We start from the raw sequence: 26,043 nt of genomic DNA, 5'->3' as shown, positions 1-26,043 counted from the left end.
ATCACCCTGGCGTGGCTGAGGCAGATTTAGTATCCGGACCTTCTCAGCCTATCAGCATCAACTCCGATCAAGCTCCCAACGGTCCCGAATCTTCTCGCCAGAGAAGGTGGAATCCTGCATCACGACCCAGGATCGCTCAACCTGAGGGTTTGGATCCTGCAGCCCTCGAGTTTGGGGGATAGGAGTTACCTGCGGATTGCAGGGTGGTCCTCGCCAAGGCATCATCAACTTTTAAGTGCTACAGTCAAAAGTAGAAGCGTTTTGCTACGTGGTGCTGGTCGCAGAAGATTAGCCCTCTGAGGGTCACGGGTTCTCGCAGATTCTTCCATATTTGCTATCCTTGGCCAAGTCCGGACTGGCGCATGCCTCGATCAAGGTACATCTGGCGGCTACCTCCTGCTACACCAAGTCTCCAGGAAGGTCTTCACTGTGGTCTCATCGACTCGTCAAGGAATTTCTCAAAGGACTTTTTCATTCTTTACTGCCGGTGAAGGCTCCTGCCTGGTGTGGGAACTCAACGTAGTTCTGACGAGGCTCATATGGCCCCCTTTAAGCCTATGCATCAGGCCACTCTCAAGTTCCTCTTGGGGAAAACGGCTTTCCTGGTGGCCATCACCTCTGCCAGGTGGGTGAGTGAGATACAGGATCTATCCTGCAAACAGCCATACCTGACTTTCTACGAATCAAGGGTAGTGCTGTGGATGCACCCCTCTTTTCATGCCGAAGGTCCTGTCGGAATTCCACCTCAAAAAGCCTTTGATGTTACCTGTTTTTTTTTTTCCAGAAACCTTTGCCACTGGCTGAAAGGGCCTTGCACTTGCTGGACTTTGCTCGTGCCCTGAAGTTCTGTGCGGCACGCACGAAGAGTTTTTGAAAGACTTCACAGCTGTTTGTGAACTTTGGTCCTGTTAACCATGGGAAGGCCTTGTCCAAGGCTTCCATCTCAAGGTGGCTCTCCGGCTGCATCATGCACTGTCATAGGTTGGCGAACAGAGCGCTGCTCGGCCGTCCGAGAGCCCACTCCACCAGACCAGTGGCTGCGATGACGACGTTCCTAGCTGGTGTGCCGCTGCTGGACATCTGCAGGGCTGCTATGTGGAGGTCTGCGCACACCTTCACAAAGTTATACTGCGTCGACAGGGATTCCAGGGAGGAGTCCAGAGTTGACCAAGTAGTTCTATGCAACCTGTTCGCTTGAGGTCAGACTGTTCCAGAGGTAAGAGTTGATTGCTTCTGTTGAACCTGGCCAGCTCCCATGGTTGTGTAATGTTGTACTGCTGTGTATTTGTTATTCATGAGCATGTGAATCCATGCCAGACCCCATGCTGGAGAAGGAACAAGTTACTTATCTGTAACTATTGTACTCCAGCATGGGTCTGGCATGAATTCACATGCAAACTCTCCCTCCGTCCCCTCTGCGCCTCTTCTTGGTCATACTGCCACTTCATGTGCTTACCAAATTTGAAGATGCTGCCAGAGCAGGGGCTTACGGAGAGGGCTGTCATTGGATGGGGGCAGTATGACCCTGAGGACAGTGGTTGGTTTAGAGGAGAAATACAGTTTGTAAGTGAAAGTGAATCTGTTTTTCTTTTTACAGAGGATTCCCAGCCTGACAGGAATATTCATGAGCATGTGAATCCATGCCAGACCCATGCTGGAGAACAATAGTTACAGCTAAGTAACTTGTTGCTTTTTCTCTAACTGCTCGTCTGTGCCTTAATGCTGCAAATTTAAAACTTGAGGTAAGCCAAACACTGAACTGTCCACAGCACTAGTCATTAAAGAGGAAGTGCTTTGGCTGAATGGAGTTTTTGTGTACAGGGCCTGTTCAGGTACGTGAAGAGGTGTGACGCACTAGGGTCAGTGATAAGACATAAGTCATGTCATGTATAACATTCCTTAACAAGTGTTTCTAGGCGTGACAAGACCATGGAGGGAGGACAGAGGCAAGACAAGACAAACTATCCTACTATGCCTCGTCATTCAGATCATGCAAGTTCGAGGGAGGATAGAAGGCAAAGTTCCAGTGGGATGGAAAGCGGAGGTGCAGCCAGGGAAGCACAACTTTGGTTAAGTGCAAGGAGGCGGGGGACTGTAGGGTTAAAGTTTCAGGCCCTGAGTGCGCGGTAGGGCCGTAGGCAGTGCATGGGCAGACAGGGCATGGAGGAGCCTGGTACCCAGTGAGACTTTTGAGGGTAGCCAAGCAATCAGTCGTTGCAGCAGACCGATAGTTGAACAAGGCAGAGAGAGAAGGAAAGCAGAACAGTAAAGGAAGGTTCTGGAATTTCAAGGTGGTCCAGCTCAAGTCTGAGAGGGGCAGGGAGGCCATTCCAGAGGGGAGGCACCTGCAGAGGAGAGCGATCTACCCCCCACTCTCTGCCTGGAGAAGCGTCTGACCATCCAAGAGCTTGAGTTACCCAAGTAAAGGGCTCGAGAGGGAAGGTATTTAGGAAGAGAAAGATTTGGATGTAATGCGGGCCCCAACCCCAAAAAGCATTGTGGACGATGCAGAGGGTCTTGAACTTGATCCTTGCAGCCACCGGGAGCCAATGGAGAGATTTCAGGGCTGCCAAAATACGGTCCCTGGGCTTGAGGCCAAGGACAAGTCTCGCAGTCCTGTTCTGGATTAGTTGCAGAGAGAAGAGGAGGGTAGGTTAAGAAAGTGGCTGTTGCAGTAGTCCAGCCTAGAGAGAACCAGGGCTCTGGAGACAGCGAGCTTCTGGGGGAAAGTGAGAAAAGGCAGAATACCTATGAGGAGGTGCAGCTGGTAGTGGGTCTTCTTGGACAGGTCTGTGATGCGAGAAGAGGAGGGATAACTGGGAATCTTATGTTTCTGAAAAGTTTACTTGATGCTGAAATACAATTTAAGAAAAGAGATGAATATTTGAATTCTCTTTGCCATTCGATCGAAAAACGTAAGGCATAAAAAGCATACATTGTAAGAAAGACACTGCTGTTTTAAGGCATCCGTGCTGTTCATGACCCCTCGGTGCACTATAGCATCATTTTGCTTCCTTAGTTACTTTTTCAGCTCTTTTGAGCAAGGATTGTCTGAAGGCTGAGCTGTTCCCTAGTCCAGTTTCAACTCAGTTTTCTCTTCACGCAATGTTATTTGGGTTGTTGCATTTTTTAAAAATAACATTTTTGTGGCCCTTCTGTGCTAAGCTGTTTCTCAGGCTGGAACATTTTAAGTAATTCCCCCTTTTCAGTAACTAAAATGAGCATGCTTCATTTCTTTCAGCCTGCCAGACCATATCTGAGGGCTTGAATGTTTAGAAAATATCAAACAATACAGTTAGTGAGACAGAATAAATGTGCTTGTGGTCTAATCTATTCATTGTAAAGTGCACCAGCTCACCTTACAAAATAGAAATAAAAATGTGCGACGTTACTGACTTGCTACATGGTGGATAAAATGTCCTGCAGCTCTCAGGTTAAAAGATGTTGAGTTTTGGAATGCTGCCTTGACATGAACAGTGATTATTGATTTGGTGGGATAGTTGACCTCTAGACTGTGCTTCAGAACCTCCTGCAGTGACCAGCTTGCAGCCCACAGGCCCTAGACCACATTGAGCACACCTTTGCTCACTGAATGAGAATGTCAGCTCTGGCACAATTCTGAGGCTACTGGAGTTGCACGGCTTGCAGAGTTGTTCTTGGGATATTAAGTCCTCAGCGGTGAGTGATTGATTGTTGGACCAGCACTCCTCTTTTCCACACCCCTTTTCCCAGGCGGATTATTACTATCGGAAGAAATGGATGGGACTGCTCACATTTGAAGCTGGTGGTTGAGGCTAGTGGTTGAAGGGGGGGGTAGTGGGCCTTCAGCTTGGGGGCAGGGGAGTAACTCTCCTGCTGCTGTGGGGGCTGCCTGTGTGTTTTGTGCCTGTCTAATGTTTGAGTCACTTCTTGCGCTGAGGTGTCCGCAAAATCTTGGACTGTGCCGCTTCATTTGATCGGATCATACAAATGATCCAGCAGCACAATACTTTCTGAATAGGGCATTTATTTGTGTTTAATGCAAATCAATACATTTTTTGAAACTCCTATTGTGTGAGCGGAAAGACAGTGAATCTCTATACGAAACATATTCACAGGCCAGTGTGGAAGGCTTCACATACGTGCTCTGCATTGGGGAGTTGGACACACTCTTGCTCGCTGCCAGATAAAAATTCTTCAAATTGTAGGAAGGAAGATGGCATCTGGATTGTATTGGCATTCTATGGGTTGCACACTCATGTAATCTATATGACAATGGAAACGTGGATAAATGGGAGAAGGGAAAAACCTGCTAGATCACATTTTCTTGCACCATGTTGTTCAGAAAATGGGCAACCTATCCCGGAGACATCTAGCCCTTCCTCTCCTTCAAAGGACCCGTTATTGGCTGCAATGGGTTGCATTGCAAAATACATATTAAGTTGTGAGGATTAATTGAATGAGAAAGCATAACTGGAGTCCAGCCTCCCCCTCTAATCTTACTCCCCCCCCCCCCCTGGCCCTCTCAGGAGCAGTGAACCATTGAGTTGGACCAACAATGCACCCAAAAAATTCAAACAGTGAAAGAAATGGGCAAAACATGGATCCAGTAGTCAGAGGAGTGGAAGAAGGCAGAATAGCACCATGGAAAGAAACAGACCGGAATATCTGGAAAATGTAGTGTGTATGAAAGAGATCAGCTTCATTACCATCCCTTCTGAGGTAGAAGGTGTTGACTCAATTACTTTGTGTCCAGCTGCCTGCCGGAAATGCTTAGCCTGGGAGTTTAAGATGACCCTTGTATTTGGATAAGTGCTCTAGGATTAAAATGGGCTCTAAAAGCCAATGTCTGGCATCCAAAGTGAGTGACAAACTAATTATCAGATTCTCGATTTGAAAGCAATTAATACAAAAGAGAATTTTGAATACCAGTGTACGATTTGTCCATGGTGAATATTCCTGTAAGTGCGCAACAAGTAAAGTGTCATTCATTTTTCATGTCCCCTACAACCTTGCTCAGTCACAACCTCACATACCACTATAAACAATAATGGGCGTGTTTATGACCTGTTTCATCAAAGCCTCACAAGCCAAGACCAGCAATAAAAGTATAGACTTCTGAAGCGTAATCCAGATAGGTTAAATAGTCAGTCACGTCTGCCAAGTGCAAACGCACAAGTGCTTCTGGGAATATTTGCTAGATCTCTATGGAAGGTCAACCCAGCAACCCTTGGACAGATGTCCAAGCATAAAAAGGCAAGACCTCAAGCAGATTGTGAAAGATGGCAAGACCTCATGGAGATTGTGAAAGATTACCTAATTTCAAAGTATAGCAACAGACTTCTGTTTCTCTGGATAAAATACCTGCCATGCTGTTTGTGTGTCTATCATCTTGGCTTCTGATCCCGGTCCTCTGAGTGGATGCTCATCAAATGTTCTTGTCTGATCGTTGTTTAACTCCTCCATTTCTGGTTCCACATTGCCTTTCTGAAGGATAGATCGAAAAGCCACTATACATCATAACAAGTGGGTAATGGTCTGTATCGTTCTATTTAATCGTATTTCAGCCTGCAACTTTACAGAACGTGAACAACCATTTTCAAATCATGTGTGGTACCTCCCCAAAAGCAACAGTTTAGGCTTCTGGGTTATCTCCCTTCTGGACGAGAGCACAAGTACACCAACGTTGTTTCGGCCTCATTGGGCATCTGTGAGATGTAGCATGGGCCTCTAGGTACAGCAAGCTAGCTGCACCTCAATAATGAGCTGTACCACGCCAAACTAAGTCTGAGGTTGCTTGTGTTCCCACACACAGGTGATGTTGTCCAGCAGGTTGGGCTAGACTGCTTCCTTTAATGTCATAACAGAAAATCCCCTTTTGTAGTGATGCAGCTATCTTAAACTTTATGGTATGGACGGTTGCCTAGAGCCATGGAAATTATGTTTAATTATCAACCTTCTATTGATCATTCCGGATCACACCCAGCTAACCAGGTTAACACGATAAAACCCTTGGCAGAGACCCACAAAACAGTACTGCTGTGAATAGAGTACTTCGGATCGCATTATAAAGGATCCTCAGGAAAGCAGTTTTTGGCAACAGCAGCCAGGGAGGTGGCATACCAACAGTGAAAGCATTTCAGACAGAGGCAGAATAGCCAATACATCCTTCTATGGTGCCTGGAAAGCCTCCTTGATTTCACGCAATGATTCCCAGTCTTCAACACGTTGAAGCTCCCAGGCTGTAGGAAGCATTAGCTTTCAAACATTACAAGGCATCGCTAAAGACAAATTGACTTGCTCTATACTTCAAAAGTGCTCCTCTGAGCATTCTGTTCACAAGGCCTTATAGATCTCGCTGCCTTCAAGAATGGTTAGTTTTTAACTACACAAAAAAGCATTCACAGCCTATCCTAGTTTCAGAACAAAATGATTTTAATAACGTTCGCTATTACTGTGAATGCAAGATGAGCAGAGGGTCCATGGAGCATAGCAGAGTAGTCAAACCACGCTATCGTCCCATCTTTTTTAGTTGCTAAATAGCTTTCTTTTATGCCTCAGGGTTTAGCAAGTTATCAAAATCTGTCTGTAGGTAGCCTGCTAAAAGCAGATATTCTCTCATGGACATAGAGCATAGGGCAGAATGATGTAGAAAGTTTTGATTTTAATGGTAGGTCTTTAATTATTTTGTATGAGACACTTGAATAACATCTTTTTTTTATAGTCTGTGGAATATCAAAGTCAGAGGTTTCATTTGTACAAAATATTAGTTTGAATGATTATTTGCCTTCTCTCTGTTGCTTTTTTATGCTACCCCATATTCATATCATTACTACTTCTTCCTCAACCACATAATCTATTTAGTGTACAGATCTCCATTTTTTTCTCTACTGCATTAACATCATTTGTATTATTTAGATGCTTTGTTTGGGCTACCATCAGCACTCTTGGCAGTTGTCACCCTTCTTCCTGTGTCACGTTGCTTTGCTTAACTTGCTTAACAATGCGTTGATGCCACAATTCTAAGATGTTGCAAAATGAAACTGTTTCAAATTGTTGGTTTATGTTCTTAAATAATTTCCACAACAATGCATTGTCTATCTGAATCTGCAATATAGAACAGGTTTGAAGTACTGTTGGTTTGGGCCAGCTGCAAACATCCCAGCATGTTACATTACAAACAAGGTAGTCCCAGGGTTTTGTGTCTGCACTCATTTCAATGTGCCCAAAATCTGCATGCCCGCTTTCACTCTACCCTATTGCCTTAGAATGGAGCCTTCCGACCTGCAAGAACAAAATACTAATCCATATTTTGGTTTGTTATGAAGGAACAATGGAAAGAGCAGTCAAATGAGGATTCAGACCCACCGCCAGAACATTCGCCCCCTCCCCCTAGACCACCAAAGCGCAACTTGGAAACGCACAATGGAAAAATGCATGAACAGTCGGGAAGTCTCCCTAAACAAATGGTTGTTGAAGAAATTGTTACGTGCGTTGACAGTGCTGTACAGAAGACTTTACCTGATGACAGAGCTTCCATAACTTCACAGCTAAACACAGAAAGGTAATTTACTAGTACATTGGTTTCCGGACCATCACTTGGTTTGTATAGACCCAAAAGCATAATAAAGCAAATATCTGATTTATAACTGACATTACTTTGTTTAGAAATGTTCATTTGAGAACATTGTTTTTTGTGTGTGAAATTGGAACAGAAGATTGAACATTTTGTAACTGTTCTACTTTGAGAGGGCATTTTCATAAAGTGCCTTTTCTTATTTGATGAGGCCAAAACAAAGATAGTGGTAAATGCTGAACATTGAGTGGCTTTTATAGTGCTAAACTCACTGAAATAAAATAAATTGGCTTAGAAGAGCAATATCTAGCAGCAAGTTAGCATGGTCTTTTCTTAAGTGTTTAGCATGTTATAAGACAAATGAAAATTCCTTGGATCAAAAGACATTCTGGAAACGACTACGCTGGTGGGGGAGGGGGATCCACTCATACTTGCTTACAATCAAACACTCTTGTTAAAAATCCATGTTAGTACACAACGCTAAATGAATTCACAAAATTGTTTCATTGTGTTGACGAAAACCAATAGGAGTAGAACTAGCCATAGATGTCCCCCAAGGTAAAGCCTCATGGCCTCCACTACATCATTGGAAGAAGGTGTTTCCCTGTGTTTAGAGAAGTGTGCTGCTATGTGTTTTTTCAAAAATGGCACTAAATGAGGTGGTGATTCTTTTTTTTTTCTTTTTTTTCATTTTAGTCAATGCTCCAGGTAAGATTTTGAAGTGGGAGTATTTTACTATCTATTTTTTAAATTTGGGAGTAAAGTGATTTTTTTAGGGAGTGATAAAGTAAATCCCATTCAAAATGAGAGTATTTTATAAGCAAGTAAAAATGTTTGAACTAAAACAAAAAGGTTATTTTAATAAACATGTCTTTGCACCTAGTTATTCACGCACATTAAAGGATGCATTTTAAATTTTTCATTTTTTTCCTTTGGGTTGTACCAGCGGTGCTCCCAATCTTGTAATAAATAATTACCATATAAGTCCAAAAAGAAGCGCACAACGTGCAAGAAGTAACACTGTTTATTACAGCTGGGCAAGCACAAATCAAACAGTGAATCAGAACTGTTAGATCACTACTGACAAGCTGGCACACAGTGAACAGCATTTGTATACCGGTAATACTATGTTAGCAACTGTTGCACTTCAAACTTTCTGTTTTTGGACAAACACTACTGGTTATGATAGCTCATTCCTTTATAGCTAAACATACATTAGCCTAATGTGATTGGAGCAAACAGATCTGCCCTCTTTGTTCATTTCCTCCCCATGTGGCACTACATTGCTTTCCCAGTTCTTACACAAACAGTTTGCAATTAGTAAAAACATTTGTGCTGTGGTTATTTATCAGCCTGCCATTGGTGAGCACCACAGCAGACGGAACACAAGACACCCTGAACTAGTGTGAAGGGAGACATTGGCCCTCATCATAAGGTTGGCGGAATGGGTTTACCGGCACCGGTAAACCCATTCCGTCACTACCACGAGGTCTCCTCGTGGGACCCGCAATGGGCGCCTGCAAAAACCAGGCGTCCATACCGGGTCCCGCGAGGACACCAGGCAGCTAACAACGGGCCCGTCATTAACAGGCCCGTTGTTAGCTCCATCCCCATTCCCATTGAGCCCTATGGGGACTCGAATGGGGATGGACCGGGTCCGGGTTCCTCGGACCGGGAATTACCGGGTCTGCCAGTGTTGCGATAGCCCGGTAAGTCCTCATTTGAGGGACATGGATAAAAGCGGCATGGTTACCTCCAACCTCCTGATGAGGGCCATTGACTTAGCACCTGCAAGTTAGCGACCTTCAGAAGCTTTGTGATGTACTCTGTGAGGGCTAGTTACTTCTCAGGGATGTCAGAATTTACCATCTGATTGGTTCCCTGAGGTATGCGACTCAGTCCACCTCCCTGTTCCCATGCCCACTAGCCAATGTGAAACAATCATGGTGTTGTGTGTATGAATTGGGCCAACTTCCCCAGCTCAAGTTAGCAACCATGAGACTGGTTTGCCGGCCTTGATCACGTCCCCTTATGCAGCTCAGCGATTCTGGTCTGCTGTAGATGAACAACTTGGGTCTAGCTTCCCCCCGCTCCCTTGCCTGTACTGCACGAGACATATGTATGGTGCAGGCTGTAAGGAGGAAGTCCAACCTGGAGTCCTCCCTAATGTATTTACCTTCCCCTATGCCGGTACCTAAGGGTGCTGTCATGCTGTTTTTGTACACAAAGTGCTCCTCTCAAAAAGCCCTCGCAGGACAAGGCCTCAGTGTTGAGCGACTCAGGTGTTTGGTGGCGATGGGGTAGCAGCGCAGATTGTGAGTTCCAACGACCTCACCCTCCTGTCTGCGGCCGCAAGGTAAGAAGGTGCTGCAATAATTGGCTTTGCTACATTCCACGCATTCCCCTGACCTTGTGCCCCCTCTCCCTATTGCATACGCGTTGCTCCCCCTTCAACTGATCCACCGCCCCTCAAAACACCCACACTCTTGCTTCCGCACGCCCCCCCCCCTCCTTGTGCACTCCATCTGCAATTCAGGCAGTGTGAGCTGCCTTGCAACTTGGCCACATGCTCTCCCCCGCTTCTCTAGCACTGTGCGCACCCTTGCATTGTAGGTCCCTGCATCCTGTTTGCGTGAGTGCAGTCCCTCGCAACTTGGCCATGTGCGCTCCCCTGCTTCTCTACATGCGTGCGTTCCCTCGCATGTCCCTGGATCCTATTCGCGTGCTTGCCCTCCCTCCCAACTTAGTCGCATGCGTTCCCTTGCTTCTCTAGCCGGGTGCGCTCCTTTGCATTGTTAGTCCTCTCCTGTTGTCCTGGCCCCCCGCCTTGTGTTTCCCTTCCTTCCTCTCGCATCTCAGCTCTTCGATCTTTTGTGTACTATTTCTGAAGCTGTTCTCCACGGTTCTGGCATTACATCGCATTGCCTGCATTCTTTCTTCTAGGTTCCTGTTATGTTTTGTGCCTTGTCGATAGTATTGACTTTGTGTTTGCTCTATAGTTTTCAATATTGTGGTGTGCTCCATGGTTTGTGGTATCACATTGCAATTTTCTGCGTTCTTCACTTCTGAGTTTCCCGGTTGACCTCTGTCTTTTACTTTTGGTGCTGTATTGCATCTGCAGTCTTTACTTCTTGGTTCCCGGTTATGCTCTGTGCGCTGCTGATTGTTCTGCATTGCATCCTATTAGTAGGTCTGTTCTTCTTTGTTATGCTTCCCCACTTTCGTGTCACCACCATTCCTCCCTCCTGCTTCCCCAAGTTATCCCCCCCCCTCCCCTGTGTAGATCTCCCTCCTCCCCTGCTTGGGGTCCCCTTTCCCTCACCCCCCCCCCACCCCGTTTCCTCACCGCACCCCCTATGGTGCTCGGTCTCACCCATCTGTTGTAACTGCTTTTCTATCGACTATCCTATCCCTCTCACTAAGTCTGGCAGGACAAAGCTCAAAAGGGGCTTCCTGGTCTCCCACCGAGGCCTCCCTATCGCTCATAACTAGATTAGTGCTTACTCCTGACAGACCCTTACCGACATACTCTTAGTTGTTCCCTCTCCAGGCCTATGGACCCCCATATGGTCTCTGATATCTCCTTTTTCCTCTTCTCCCGTTAATGGTGGAACCCGGTGGGAGGCCCTCCTGGCCCCCTTTCTCTCCTCTAAGACCATCAATAATGTCTACTTAAATGGCACCGTCTTGGTCCAGGGCCCTGAGGACAATCTCCTCCTTTTTGATGGACGCTTCCCATGTCTTATCAAATTCCTTTCCTCTCCTGCTATCCTTTCTGACGCCTCCCTTGCTCCTCTGCCGCCTCCTTCCTCTGTCACCTATTCGGCACCCCTTGCTTCTCTGGCCACTCTGTTGCCTCCCTCCTTCACCACCCTCTGACACTCTATTCTCCCTCTTGGACTACCCTGCCTTCTCTCCTGCCTTCTCTCCTGCCTCCTCTGCCCATCTTTGGGCACCTCCAACACTTCTGCATGGCATACCTCTGGCCTGTATCCCTCTCCGGAAGTACCTTTGGCCTGTACCCCTCCCCGGAAGTCCTTCAAATGTGGCAAGCTGCTCCACATCGTTACATTCAACGCTTGTTCATCTTAAAACACTCCTCTGTCATCTACTGGAAGAGCTTGATTTGGATATACTGTGTCTCATCGAGACTAGGTTCACGGCCAGTTCTGTCACAGGTTTTGACACACTCCTTCCCTATGGCAACAAGATCCTCTCCGAACCCAGAGCCAACTGTCCCGGTGGGTGTGTAGCCTTGTTTTTCCCAGAGGGGATCCCTGCTTCTATTATTCTTATACAGGACTACTACTCCTTTCTATCTCGCCTCGCCTCTCTCTCACTGTGGCCACTATCTACAGGCCACCTGCCCAGGTCGCCCTCTTACTCCGAGTGGGCTGCCCTCTCCTCCCTCCTTTCCTCTACCTCTCTACTTCTCCTCCTCAGAGACTTGAACATCCATCTGGATGCTACCAGCCCTTCTTCGGAACTCTTTAGCAACCTCTGCGATTTGTCTCTCTATTCTTCCCTCTGGCCTGACTCACTCTGCAGGGTATGGGATATCCTGATCTCCTCAGACATTCCCTTCTCTAACCCTCTCACCACTCCTCTCTTGGAGTGATCACTTTCTCCTTTCCTCCCACCTCTCTACTCCTCTCGTCAAGCCAACTCCAGTACTGCCACCTGCCTTCTCAGTCATCCGACCCATGAAGCGTTTGTCATTTGAGGCTTTCGATGCTACTTTCTCTTCTCCTCCTGCACCCCTGGCTGACTCGCACTCTGACACAGCCCTCTCTAACCTTCATCTCTCTATCTCCAACGCTCTGGATATCCTTACCACTGTCATAAGGATCTGTTTGAAGCCCAAATCCAAGTGCAACTCTTGGTATGATTCCAACCTCTCTACCCTTACAGGCAAGTGTAGGGCGGCGTAGAGGATGGGGAGGGTATCGGGCGCGCCTCTTGAAAAACTGGCCTGCTGCCTGCTCCAAAGGCAGTACAAACTCGGTCCTCTCCAAGAAGAGATCCTACATCCAAACCTTCATCTCTGCGGCATCGAACAACTTGGCCAAACTTTTCAAAATCTACAAGGAGCTGGCCAATCCTGCTGCAGTCTCTACCTCTTCTGTTCCGTCCCAGGCCCTCTTGCACAGTCTTGGCTTCTCATTTCACCACTAAAACTCGGGACATTCGGTCAACCCTCTCTTCCTCTACCTCCCCTTCCATTCCTGGCCTTTCTGTGACCGTCTCTCCTCCTCCTTTCTCCTGTTACCCCCAGATAATGTTTCTAGACAAGTGCGATCTATGAAAGTCTCGTAAAAGCAGGTACTCCCCTGCTCATCCAGAATCATCAAGGAACACATTGACACCCTTTCTCCAGCCATGGGCAATTTCTGCAATCACTCCTTTGCCACTGGACCTTTCCCCTCCCCGTTAAGCACTCCCTTGCGCACCCCCTTCTAAAGAAGCCCTCGGCCGATCCTTCCTCTCCGCCTAACTATCGCCCGATCTCATCACTCTCCTGGGTAAACTCTTGGAAAAGCTGGCCGCCTCCTAGCTTAATCTACACTTTGAATCTGTTGGTTGTCTCCATGACCAGCAGTCTGGCTTCAGAGCCGCCAGTAGCACGCACGGAAACTGCTCTCCTGAACACCTGTCAAGACTTTTTCTGCAATCTTGACTCTAATCTCCCCTATGTCCTCATCCTCCTCGATCTATCCTCTGATTTTGACATGGTCAACAATGCCATCCTGCTCAATCACCTCCGTGACAACATTGGTATCACTGATCAGGCCCTGGCATGGTTGACCTCCTTTCTCACCGACTGGCCCTCCATGGTCCAACTGAGGTCTTTCCTCTGTTCTATCTCTCTCTACTTGTGGTGTTCCCAGGGGTTTAACTTCTCTTCTTGGCTTTTCAACCACTACCTGGCACCTCTTGCCCGCCATATCGCTACTTTATACTCCAATTTTCAATGTTATGCGGATGCCACCCAGCACTCTTATCAGGCTCCCCTCAGAGACATCTGCGCCATCTCTCGTACCAGACTGTCTCACTGCAATTCAGGAATGGTGTGCCACCAATGATCTCTGCCTTAATGCTAGTAAGTCTGAGATCCTCCGCATTGGGTCTCTCCCTCTCGCTCACCCCCACCCCCCACTCTGGGCCCTTTTCTGTGAGGCTAAGAACCTTGGTTTGATTTCTCCATCTAGCAGAAGCTACTCAAGAACTTTTATAATTTTTGCTTTCTCGCTCCTTCTCCCTCGCTGATGTACCTGACTGCTCTGCACACTGGTGACCTGTTTGCCCTCTGAACTCTGGCCTAGGCTCCTGCATGTCCAGTTGCCCTTGCACTGCCTCTGAGCTCCCCAACACTTAAGGGTCTGTATCTGAAACCCTATAGTCCATTCTCTCTGCACTTATGAGTCACACACTGGCCGCACTTATTGTGTTACCTGTACTTCTCCCTCCCCCTGGCGCTTCTCCCCTTTCGTCTTCCCCACACATGCACGATCTGAATGACACAAGGCCTAGTAAGATCGTTGTTTTGTCCTCCCTTCGTTTCCTCCTCCTTGTCTTGTCGTGCTTAGAAGCACTTGTGTACAGACGTGTTATAAATGCCACATCATATATCATATCTCAGAGAGAGAGAGACTAAGTTCCCTTGTTATCTCCCCCCATGAGGTGTCTGCCCACCTCAGTTATTCCCTCAGTTTGTAGGTGCACCCATGATGTCTGGTGCTGAATCAGCACCTTCATTACATTCCCCCCTTAGATCGATCTTTTGATCGACACCTCCTTTCTCCTCAGTCCACAACAGGGTTCCTTGGGCATCCATAACTTAGTTACCCTGGTCATGCCTCCCCCTTCCTCTTCATATCCTTAGTGTGTCTCCAATTATCTTACAATTCCCCCCATATGAGGTGGAACTTAACTAAAAGGCATAATCTTCTCAATTTGATGGGGCTGCTACAAAAACCACATTCAGTCCATCCTCCCCCTCACTCATCCTGGGATGCTGGTTTTACAGTTCATTTTTTTCATCGTCCATTTTATTAACTGACATTATATACTGATCCAATGTCTGACGCTGATCGCAACAACCATCACGAGCATTGAGAAAGCGATTTTGAATACAGCAGCCAGCCACCCCAGTACCCAGGTAAATAACTAATTGAGCCAATCTTTTGCTGTGGTGTCATGTGTTTCCTTCACCATTTTTCATGCAGGGAGAGTATATCGTTGACGGCTTCTGTCAGTGTTCCATTGGTGGCATCATTAGCGGGAATTGCGGTACAACATTACTTCTCCAGCATGGGGTCTGGCATGGATTCACATGCTCATGAATATTCCCCGTCGTCCGGCTGGGAATCCTCGGTACAGAAAAAAATCCGTATCAGTTTCGTTTCTGATCTGTCTTTCCTAGTAGTAACCAATCACTGATCTCTGGGTCATACTGCCCACAGCCAATGACTGCCCTCTCCCTAAGCCCTGCCTTCCGGCAGCCATACTCAGATTTTTACCACACGTTCAAGTGTTGGGAGTCCTCGTGCTGTAGCTCTCGAGCTTTTGCTGCATTTTCACGCTTTTTCAAAGAGAATTTCTAATTTTTTGGTTAAATTGAGCCTCAAGCTCCACCGTCTTTACATCCAATCAACGGGGACCCGTTTCTGAAGTTTCTACGCCCCTCAAGGTGGAAGATTTTGTCGAACAACGCTTTTGGAGTATTCCAGAAGTTTGAGGCCTACCCCGGACATGGCCCAGGAGAAAGGGAGCTCGACGCCCGGGAAGCTGATCAGGGCCTGCCCTGGATGCCAGCTGCAGAACGTGTTCAAGGAAGACGAGCATTCCTTATGCCTCTACTGTCGTCACAAGGACAAAACACACGTGGAGGAGGAGTGTGCGTTTTGCGGGAACATGTCGGAGCGGACCATGAGTCCTGTGAGGGCACCCCAGCGACGGGGGCCCAACAGAAGGCTAAGCACTGCAAGTCCGCGAGCACCGGGAGCGCCGAACGGTCGGGCTCCTCGGGTGCCAGGCAGGGCGCATCCTCCCCGGCGCCATCGACCACGAGCCAACGCTCTGGCTCGGGTAAGAGGAAATCCGAGAACCCGGCCAAGCTTCTGGAGAGGCCCCGGTCGATCTTGAAGATTTCGGCTGAGGGGAGCGAGGCGGGGATCCCTCCCCCAAGGTGAAGGCCACAAGCACGCAGTCGGTGACTAAGGCCTTGATTCACCCAGCCAAGGCCTCTATCGAGGAGGTCGCGGCAACCCTGGCGCAGCCTGTGCAGGTTACACCTGTGGTAGCGGCCTCAGGGCCCAGAGTCTGCCTGCTACCTCGGAGGGAGGCATCTTTCAAGCCCATCGAAAGAACCCCCACGAAAGCCCGGGCGGAGAAAGAGGGGGGGGGCCAGTGGCCGTCGTGGATTCAGACAAAACCTCCGAGGAGGAACTTGTCGAAGCCCCTGAGAGCCATGACGCGGGCATGGAGGAGGACCATCCCGTCGAGAGGCATCCCGAAGAGGGGGACGATGGAAGTGACGGCGGCGCCGACGGGACCCCAGAACAACCGTCGCGCCCTTCGCAGCCAGTGCCGCAGGACAACTCGGCGGCCATTTTGATGGCAATTCAATCCTTATGCTCTGAAATAAGGACTAGATTGCCTTTACTCCCGACGGGGGAGCCGGAACCAGGCCCGACGGAGGAGCCAGGGGCAGGGCCATCAGGAAGTCCACCACCCAAGAGGAGAAGAACACATCCTCCTGCACCCTTCCAGCCCTCGAGGCCTGCTCAACCCCCCTCCCCGTCCACGGTCCGCGGGGATGACACAGGCACGACGGGCACGGACGAGGGCGGCGACGGCAGGGTGGACCTATCGTCGCTCCCCCCCGTCCCCGGGCTTCCCCGCCAAATGAGATTGGTTCCTTCTGTGCAATGATCTCCAGGGCATCTGAGCTTTTCCAGTTCTGCCCCGAAGAAAAGAAGGGGTTCCTCTATCAACGTCGAGAGACCAAGAGGAAGACGGTCCTCGAGGTACCTCTACTGGATGAAATCTGGGACGAGGGGCTCTCCCTCCTCAAGAACCTGTCCACAATGCCGGCAAAAAGGGACCGATACGAAAAGAAGTACCGGGTCCCCGACGCAGCCCCTCTATGCCTTAGAGCACAGCCCACCCCGGATTCAGTCTTCTCGGTGGCCAAGAAGAAGGCGGGCGGAGCATCAGCATCGACATAAACTTCACCACCGGACGGCGAGGGAAAGAAGCTCGACGCGATGGGACGACAAGTCATCACGTCGGCGGCGATGACGATTAAGGCAGCCAACACCCTGGCTATCGTTGCCCGTTACGACAGGGAACTTTGATATACAATCGCTCCCTTGTTGGACTTCCTGCCGGATGACAAGAGGGAAGAAGCCCTGGAAATCCTGCAATAATGGTGGCGACGGACATCGCTGACCCCGGTTTCCACCAGTTGGGCAACGGTGTTTGCCTCAGACAGCGTGGATGGCTGAAGGTGACGGATTTCCGCCAGGACGTACAAGCCAAAGTGTTGGACATGCCCTTCGACAGGAACAACCTGTTTGGGAAGACAGTCGATAAGTCCCTGCAAGCCATCAAAACGGACACGGAGACAGCCCGGGCCCTGGGAGTTCTCCAGCAACGACGCCCGTCCTTTCGGAGCACCGGAGGCAAGCAAGGGGCCTCTAAAGGTTCCGGCAGCGGCTCCTCTACCTGCCGTCAAGCGGCTTGTTCCTCGTCGCAGGAGGCCTATAGAGGACGGGGCAAGTCTGGAGGTTCCGGCCGTCGTCGCCAGGGAGGGCAAGGCGGCCTCGAAACAGGACTGAACCGACCGTGGTGTTGGGCCCCCACAGAAGCACCCCGGTGGGAGGCCGGCTGACGAAGTTCGTCAGCGTGTGGGAGTCCATCTCCACCGACCGTTGGGTGCTGGATACCCTGGCCCAGCGGCACGCCCTCGAGTTTCTAAAGAAGTGCCCTCGCGTGCCACCCGTGGCCAGGAAGGAAAACTACATACCCCAGCTACTGCTGGAGGTAAGGGCGATGCTCAAGAAAGGTGCCATCAAGCTCGTCCCAGAGATACTTCGGGGCTCCAGGGTCTACTCAAGATACTTTCTCGTAAAGAAGACAGGAGGTTGGCGCCCCATCCTCGACCTGCGGCGACTGAACAAGTACATCAAGGCTCAGTAGTTCTGGATGGTCACCCTCCAGCACGTGCTGGGACAGCTGGAGGAGGACGATTTCCTGTCGTCGTTGGACTTGGAGGATGCCTACTTCCACATCCCCCATTCTAAAAGGACACCGACAGTTCCTCAGGTTTGTGGTCCAAGGACGGCACTACCAGTTCAAGGCCCTCCCGTTCTGATTAAAGTCGGCACCCAGGGTATTCACCAAGTGCCTAGCACCGGTGGCGGCGTGGCTACGCCTGCAAGGGATCCACGTCTATCCCTACCTGGACGACTGGCTCATCCGAGCAAGGACAAGGGAGCTCGCCATAGAACACACAGCGAAGACCGTCCAGCTACTCACGGACCTGGGGTTCTCCATCAACTTCCCCAAATCCCACCTGGTCCCTTCGCAGGTCGCCCTGTTTCTGGGAGCCAAGCTCGACACAGTGGCATGGCTGGCCTCGCCGTCCGACGAAAGGACGAAAGCCATCCTGGGCAAGGTGCAACGCCTGCTAGCTACAGACGCCAGGGTAAGATCCATCAAATCCCTTCTCGGGATGATGTCCTCCTGCATCTATCTGGTACGCCTGTGCAAACTTCGATTGCGTCCACTGCAAGAGTTCCTCGACGCACCCTGGATCCAGGCGACGGGCAGCTTCGAGGACAGGATACCGCTCAACGAGACCTCCCGACGAGTGATCCGGTGGTGGGGCACCTGCACTCATCTGTCGGCGGGCGCAGATTTCAGACCCCAGCTCACCAGGTAACGGTGACGACGGATGCCTCCCTGGAAGGGTGGGGAGCGCATACCAGAAATCTCCACGCGAGAGGCTTTTGGCTCCCGGAGGAAAAACGGCTTCAGATCAACATTTTGGAGCTCCGCGCAGTGTTTTGGGTCCTTTCTTCCGTCCCTCAAGGGCAAGGTGGTGAGGATCTTCACTGACAACACCACCACGATGTTCTACATCAGGAAGCAGGGTGGAACCAGATCCCCAGCCCTGTCCAAGGAATCCCAGGATCTGTGGCACTGGGCTGTTGACCAGGCGATGTTTCTGGTACCTTTTCATCTGGCAGGGATAAAGAACAATATCGCCGACTCACTCAGCAGGGAGCTGCGCTCGTGCCACGAGTGGGAGCTACGCCAGGATCAAGTGGATGGACTCTTCAGGCTGTGGGGCAGACCCCAGGTCGATCTCTTCGCGATGGCAACAAACTCCAAGTGCCAGAGGTCCGCCAGCAGGTTCCCCCAACCGAGGAGCATGGGCGATGCTTTCCCGTTCCCCTGGGACAACCTGTTCCTCTATGCTTTCCCGCTGTTGCCACTGCTACTCCGGCTCGTCAACCAGCTCAAGAGGTCCTGGTGCAGGATGATCCTCGTCACACCGGCGTGGCCAAGACCAATCTAGTTCCCGGACCTTCTGGACTTATCGGCGTCCCCACCAGTCAAACTGCCCGTGGATGCGGATCTTCTCTCCAGAGAAGGAGGCGCCATTCTTCATCACGACCCGGAGTCGCTGAACTTGCAGGCCTGGCTCCTGCAGCAATAGAGTTTGGGGGATACAATATACCGGCCGACTGCAGAGAGGTTATTGCAAAGGCCAGGGCATCCTCAACTCTCAAGAGTTACTAACACAAATGGAAGAGGTTCTCTGTCTGGTGCCAGGCACAGAAGATTAACTCTCTACCGATTACGGCCCCTCAAGTACTGCCGTACCTACTGTCGTTGGCCAAGGCTGGACTAGCTCACGCCTCCATCAAGATACATCTGTCTGCCATCTCCAGATACACCAGGACAACAGGACGGGTGTCCTTGTGGTCTCATCGCCTGATGAAAGAATTTGTGAAGGGACTATTCTGCTTGTTTCCCCGGTGAAGGCTCCAGCCCCGGCGTGGGAGCTCAACGTGGTGCTGACTAGGCTCATGGGGACCCCGTTCAAGCCTATGCATACGGCACCGTTGAAGTTCCTATTGTGGAAAACAGCTTTTCTTGTGGCCATCACCTCCGCACGGCGCGTGGGAGAGATTCAGGCCCCATCTTCCAAGCCTCCATACTTGACTTTTCACGACACGAGGCTGGTGCTCAGGACGCACCCCTCCTTCATGCCCAAGGTGCCGTCGGAATTCCACCTCAACGAGCCCTTGGTGTTACCAGTTTTCTTCCCGTCGCCTTCGTCGCCGGCCAAGAGGACTTTGCACTCGCTGGATGTAGCTAAAGCGCTGAAGTTCTAGGTGGACCGCACGAAGAGTTTTCGGAAGACATCACAGCTTTTTGTGAACTTTGGACCTTTGAATCAAGGAAAGGCTCTCTCGAAGGCTTCCATTTCCAGATGGCTCTCCGGCTGTATCATGCACTGTCACCGGTTGGCAAACCGACCGCTGCCCGGCCGTCCGAGAGCCCATTCGACCAGAGTGATCGCTGCTACCACGGCGTTCTTGTCTGGTGTGCCCCTGCTGGACATCTGCAGGGCTGCTACATGGAGGTCGACGCACACCTTCACGAAACTCTACTGCGTCGATCGGGATTCCAGGGAGGAGTCCAGGGTCGGCCAAGCAGTGCTGCGCAACCTGTTCGCCTGAAGAGCCTGATGAGGAGGTAAGAGTTGCTTAATGTTGAGTTTATGTATTTCTTAATGTTGAGCCTTTTGCCACCTCCCGTGGTTGTGCATGTGTGTACTGCTATGTAATCTTATATTCATGAGCATGTGAATCCATGCCAGACCCCATGCTGGAGAAGGAACAAGTTACTTACCTGTAACTGTTGTTCTCCAGCATGGGTCTGGCATGGATTCACATGCAAACCCTCCCGCCTACCCCTCTGCGGCTCTTCACTTGGTCACACTGCCACTTTACGTGCCACCAAATCTGAGGATGGCTGCCGGAGGCGGAGCTTAGGGAGAGGGCAGTCATTGGCTGTGGGCAGTATGACCCAGAGATCAGTGATTGGTTACTACCAGGAAAGACAGATCAGAAACAAAACTGATACTGATTTTTTTCTGTACAGAGGATTCCCAGCCTGACTGGGAATATTCATGAGCATGTGAATCCATGCCAGACCCATGCTGGAGAACAACAGTTACAGGTAAGTAATTTGTTCCTTCCTATCTTGAGGAAAACACCACCTTCCATTGCAATCATGAGGTATACTACATATCGATTTTGCAGAGCCATCAGGCACAGTGCGCAGAGCTCTTCTTGCACAGTGTTCAGTCCTTTTTCAGTTGAGTTAGTCAACTGGAGCACCTCGCACCTCATACCATGTGATGTGAATCCATTTAACGTTGGCACCAGCTTGCATCCAAGGAGCAGGAGAGATGCAAAGAAAACAGATGCCTTACTGAAGAGCCGTTAATGCTGCGGGATTGCATTCAAGCTTTCTTTTGATTCATCTGAAATGTAGTTGCTTTCCCTTTTTCTCCTTATTTGTCTTGGCTGGTCTTTTTCCTCTTTTTATTTCTTTCCCTTACTCTTCTCTCTCAGGGTTTAACATTTGCTGAAAGGCAGCAAGTCCTGCCGGGGCACAAATACCTCTCCAGTCTGGTGGCAACAGGGCATATGCTTGGGACCTGCAGGCCAATCAAATATCCATTACTGCCATCATCCCGTTCTGCAACGCCAAGATGCTCATTGTCCTCTCACAGCCATTGTTCACCCCCAGCGCACTCGTCTTCGTCACTCTGAAACATCTAGGATGTTGTGTCGGTGGTTTTATATATACTGGGCTGCATTTTTCATCTATCCATGTCAAGGCATGCACATTACCATCCTATATCCCTTTGCATTCACTATTTACTTTCCTTACCCCTGCCCCTTTCTTCATATCCCACCAGCCCCTCTGCCTGGCTCTCCATCACTCCCCTCATTTCCCATTGTGATACATAACCTCCCATTCGCATCATGGGGTCTGGTGTGGCACAGTATATTGTGTATTCTCTTGTGGGTAGTAGACAACTGCTTTCCCTTTTGAGCCCCCTCATTATGATATTCCAGTACCATATGCTTAGAGACTTCTTCCCGAGTCATGCTCTCAAGCTGAGTGCATGTATCCGTATACATTTTTTCCTTATCTATCCATTGCACTTCCACTGTGTGCTCCTGAAAGAGCCCTCTAGTTCTACACAGATCTTAGTGCATCAGGCACCCCCCTCCTCCACTGTTACTTCTTGGGCCAGGTATTGTTTCAGCATCCCTGCGATGTGTGGGATTAGGGAGCACACATAGCAAATGCCATTGGTGCTCCCTTGCCCCACCCTTTTCATCTCGATGTACCATATATTTTCAGATGCCGTGTCCGCTCCCTCCCCAATGGGCTCGTATAACATTTCAAATATAGGGATGCTTCTCTTGACGCGTGTCTCCCCAGTAAAGACAAAACAATCATACCCCCTTACCCATGTTATTTTCACATTAATCTTATTTTTTTTTCCCTTTCCCCCCACTATTCTATTGCCCACTATCTTCTTCACCTGTGGCCTTTGATACATCCGTATAGCTGAAAAGAATGTCAGTGATAGTTGTAATACTGGAGCAAGCTATGTTTCTTCGATTGTGCTGTTGACCTTGCAAACGTCTGTGACATGTCCATGCCCTTCTTCCCTTTATTTTCACTGCTTTGTGCATTGCATTGATTACCTCAAATGGACAAGAAAACTAAGGTTCTTTCTGCTTCCACACAGCGTTGCGGATCAGTACCTTGTTGCCAGGATAGAGGCTGTACTTGTGGAAATTCCTCTTCCCTGTTAGCATTTGTTTGTTCCTCAATGTTGGTTGGCCGACATGCTGATCGTTGGACCTGGCAAGAAACGTATTTGGTCACAGTGGTCATTTCAGTTAGTTAAACTTTCATTTCCTCTCCTAGAATCCCTTCTTTAGGGTTAGCATCCGAAATAGAACATGCAGGAGGGAAGGCGCATGCATCCTCCTACCAGATACAATTTTGTGCAGTCAAGTGATGATCCACATCAGGTGAGTTGAGAAGGGCAAAAAGCGACAGTGGGAGGCAATAAAGCCAATTGTGCCAGAATGACAATGTTAGTTTTGCTAAGCATGCCTTAAGCAAGCAGTTTAGTTTCTCGACAATCCGGTTTGCCTGCAGCCATATACTGTGCAAAGTTTGTTTGTCCCCAGGAGGCGCATTACCTCTGCAAATAGGTAATTGGCAAAATGTTGGCCATTATGTGACCTAATTTCATCACACACCTCATCTTGGAAACGCCTCTCTCACCAGAAATGTGGCCGACTTTGCGTGTTTTTTTTGCACAGGGCCCACACTCAAGCCAATGTGAAAATGGGCAGAAAACCGTAAGCATGTACCTATGAGTCACATCTGTCTTGCATATCGACATAATCAATATACAAGTGGTTGAAGAGCCCTTCCGGTCACAGTATCTTTCTTTAATAGTTTTTAGGGTATGACCAGACAGACATTTTTCACCGGTTACACAATACCCCATGAATTCTGCTACCCTCTCAAATTTGGCACATACCATACTTCTTTCAGCTGCTATACTTTATTTAGATGTAAGGGCTGGGAAGTGCAACTGTTCTAGTGCCACAAGTAAGTTTCTTGGGAATTGCAGGCTTTCCTGTGCTTTTCTGTTACCAAATCAGGTCATTTGGGGAAAATGAGAGTAGCTATAATCTTAAGTCTTTCTCTTCCTTTGGCGCCTTCCCTTACAGCTCTATTAGTTGGGCAATTGGTACTGTGTTAAAACTCTCCTGTCTTCCTCCTTATCCATCCCCATTTCTGCTACCATAAGTTGGGTTCTTTCTTTTGCCCCTGGGTACCATCTTTTGCTTCCTTCTGGTAAATTGGCTGCTTCTTTTGCTGCTCTGTTGGCCATTTCACTACCCATTGAAATTTGGTCTTGTTTTCCTGTATAGGCAGCACATTTTATTATGGCCACCTCCACTGGCACTTTCAGTGCCTCCATCAAGTTCCCTAGTAGCTCCGCATGTTGCACTGGTGACTAGTCACTTCTCCTAAACTCCCTTCTTTCCCACTGTGCCAGTCCTGAATATTTTGTTTAGGTTACATAGGCTGAATCAGAAAATATGTTGGCTGTGTACCCTTCCATCATATTCACTGCACTGATCATAGCTACCAACTCTGCTGCTTGTGCCGAGTAGGGTTCTATGTTCTTTATCGCCAGTATATACAACGCCTGGCATTTAAACGTAGAAAGAATTACAAAAAAACATTTTTTTCCCCTGCCTACATATCCCTTCCCCTATTTTTACTTCTTCCCTAGCCCTCAGGATGTTGCAAAATATTGCAGCCGGGAATCCGTACTGAGGGAAATTCTACCTCTGCAACAACATTTAGAGGGTGCATATCCTGTATGAATCTCTGAGCCACCCTTTGATTTCTTTATCGGGTATATAGCTGTGTTGCATGGCGATGTGAATGTCTGTTTGATGCCCTGCTGCCATAATGCATGTAGAATCAAGTATATCACCTCATCTGCTTCTCTGGAAAAAGGGTATTGTTTCGCACAGGGCTATAGTACCCCTTCTTTTTGTTTTATTATCACTGCCCCCACTCCTTTCATTACACCTAAAGCATGGAGTCCCTGGGTCCATAATTTCTCTGGCACCTTTTTAGATCTTCCTCTGTGTTTACTCCCTTTTTTCACTGACTGCGTTAGGATTGGTACCAGTTTTTCCTTTACTTGAATTGGACAAGTTAACTGTAGCTGGAATACCAGCTCTCCCTCCTACTCAATAAAGAACAATTGTTCATCCAATACTCCTGTTACTGTTAGTGTTGGGTCGTTGCATAACACTGTGCACCATTCTATGTTGTCATAGACTGTCCCACATAGAATAACCATGTCCTTGTGTATCACCAACTCCTCTAGCTGTAATACTGGTGTGGTTCCCATCATATCATCCTTCTGGCACTTGGTATAAACAGAAATTCTATTGCCAGTTGGAACACCGTCCTATGTATTCCCGGCACCCTTCCCAATAGAATCCCCCCGCCCCCCTAATAGGAACATGCTCGGGTACAGGAGCTGCACTCTCAGGGTGCTCTGAGCATGCGCAACCAAAGGGAGTGCGGCCACTCGTGTGTAGTAAATGCCTGGTGTTGTGCACACCATCCCTTTCTCTGTGTATTAGATTATTGTGTTTAATTCGCTGAGCAATTCTCTTCCCAGTATAGGTGTCTCTTTGGAATAAAGTAGTTGTGCTACGATGTGTTGCGTGCCTATGGTTAGTGGTAAATCTTTTGTTACTGGAACCGTGACCACCGCCCCAGAGAAGCCCTGCATATCCATCACCTTGTTTGATAACGGGAATCCCCTCCTCCCCCCCTACTCCCTAATGCAGGATTTGGTGGCTCTTGTGTTAATAAGAAAGGAGAATTCTCTTGGTTCTATTTTCACTGCTACGTCGGGCGCCTCTTCTGAGCCAACAGTTAAAGCTAGTACTCGACACATTCAGGCTTTCTGTGGGCCCCTCTATTGCTGAGTGTTACCCTGTGGGAAAGGATTTCCTCCAACACTGTCCCTGGTGTTGTGGTGTAGCCCCAACACCACAGCATTTCCTGCCACTGGGGGTTGTCGTGGTTGGGGTTACTATCGTGTCATCCGTTGTCCCCCCCTTGTGTCTGTGTTTGTCCTTGATGCACAAGCATCTGTCCTTGCTTTGTATGTGCTGGGATGAGCTGCATCTGCTGCCATTGTGGCTGTAATGTGCCAAAACCCTGGTGTGCCACTTGGATCGCTTGTGCCTTTGCTTGCTGCATGAAAGGGCAGCTGCATGAAAGATGCCCCATGTTCTGGCATATGTAACCGGGTCTGAAAACCCTGTAACCTGAGCCTCTATATCCTCCTCCTCTTTGCTGGTATCCTCTCCCGAGGGAAAAAAAATCCCCCATGCATATAATTGCCCTGTTGTGGGAGTCACCATTGTGGCATATATTACGGCTGCATGTAACTCCCTTGCTGCGGTATGTTCCCCTGTGGAAAAACCTTCCTGTTCAGCATTTGCTACTGCGGCAGCATCGGGAACGAGAATCACCCCTTCCATTGTGTATTTTGCCAGTTTCTTTTGCACCAGTTTGTTTTCAGCTTTGGCTACATTTTCTGCCACCTGTGTCTCACTCTCCTGTTTCTGTTTGCAGTAATGTACTAACGTTGCCTGTATTTCTGGCCATCCCTTTGCTTCTAGTCCCAAACTCTTATCTAGTGCTGCCTGAACCTCTGCGGGCAGCCCCTTAACCAATATGTGGTAAAATAGGGGTATGCATTCATCCCAGGACCTTCACGTCTCCTGTTTCCAGAGATCCTGCACCTGTTTTATGTA

General features: G+C 48.9%; 1 protein-coding gene across 2 annotated transcripts in view; it reads left to right on the top strand.

The window, feature by feature from the left end:
- PTPN1 (protein tyrosine phosphatase non-receptor type 1) overlaps positions 1–26,043 on the top strand; it is an 894,220-nt gene that overhangs the window by 820,403 nt on the left and 47,774 nt on the right. For both annotated transcript variants that reach the window (XM_069651172.1, XM_069651173.1), the window contains one exon: positions 7,308–7,543. In XM_069651172.1, coding sequence (XP_069507273.1) covers positions 7,308–7,543 — 236 coding nt within the window. The remainder of the gene's footprint in view (positions 1–7,307; positions 7,544–26,043) is intronic.

Source organism: Ambystoma mexicanum, chromosome 3p (assembly GCF_040938575.1).
Source record: "Ambystoma mexicanum isolate Mex_15411 chromosome 3p, UKY_AmexF1_1, whole genome shotgun sequence".
NCBI lineage: Eukaryota > Metazoa > Chordata > Amphibia > Caudata > Ambystomatidae > Ambystoma > Ambystoma mexicanum.
The sequence above is the reverse complement of the archived record's forward strand: the minus strand, read 5'-3'. Positions and strand labels throughout refer to the sequence as shown.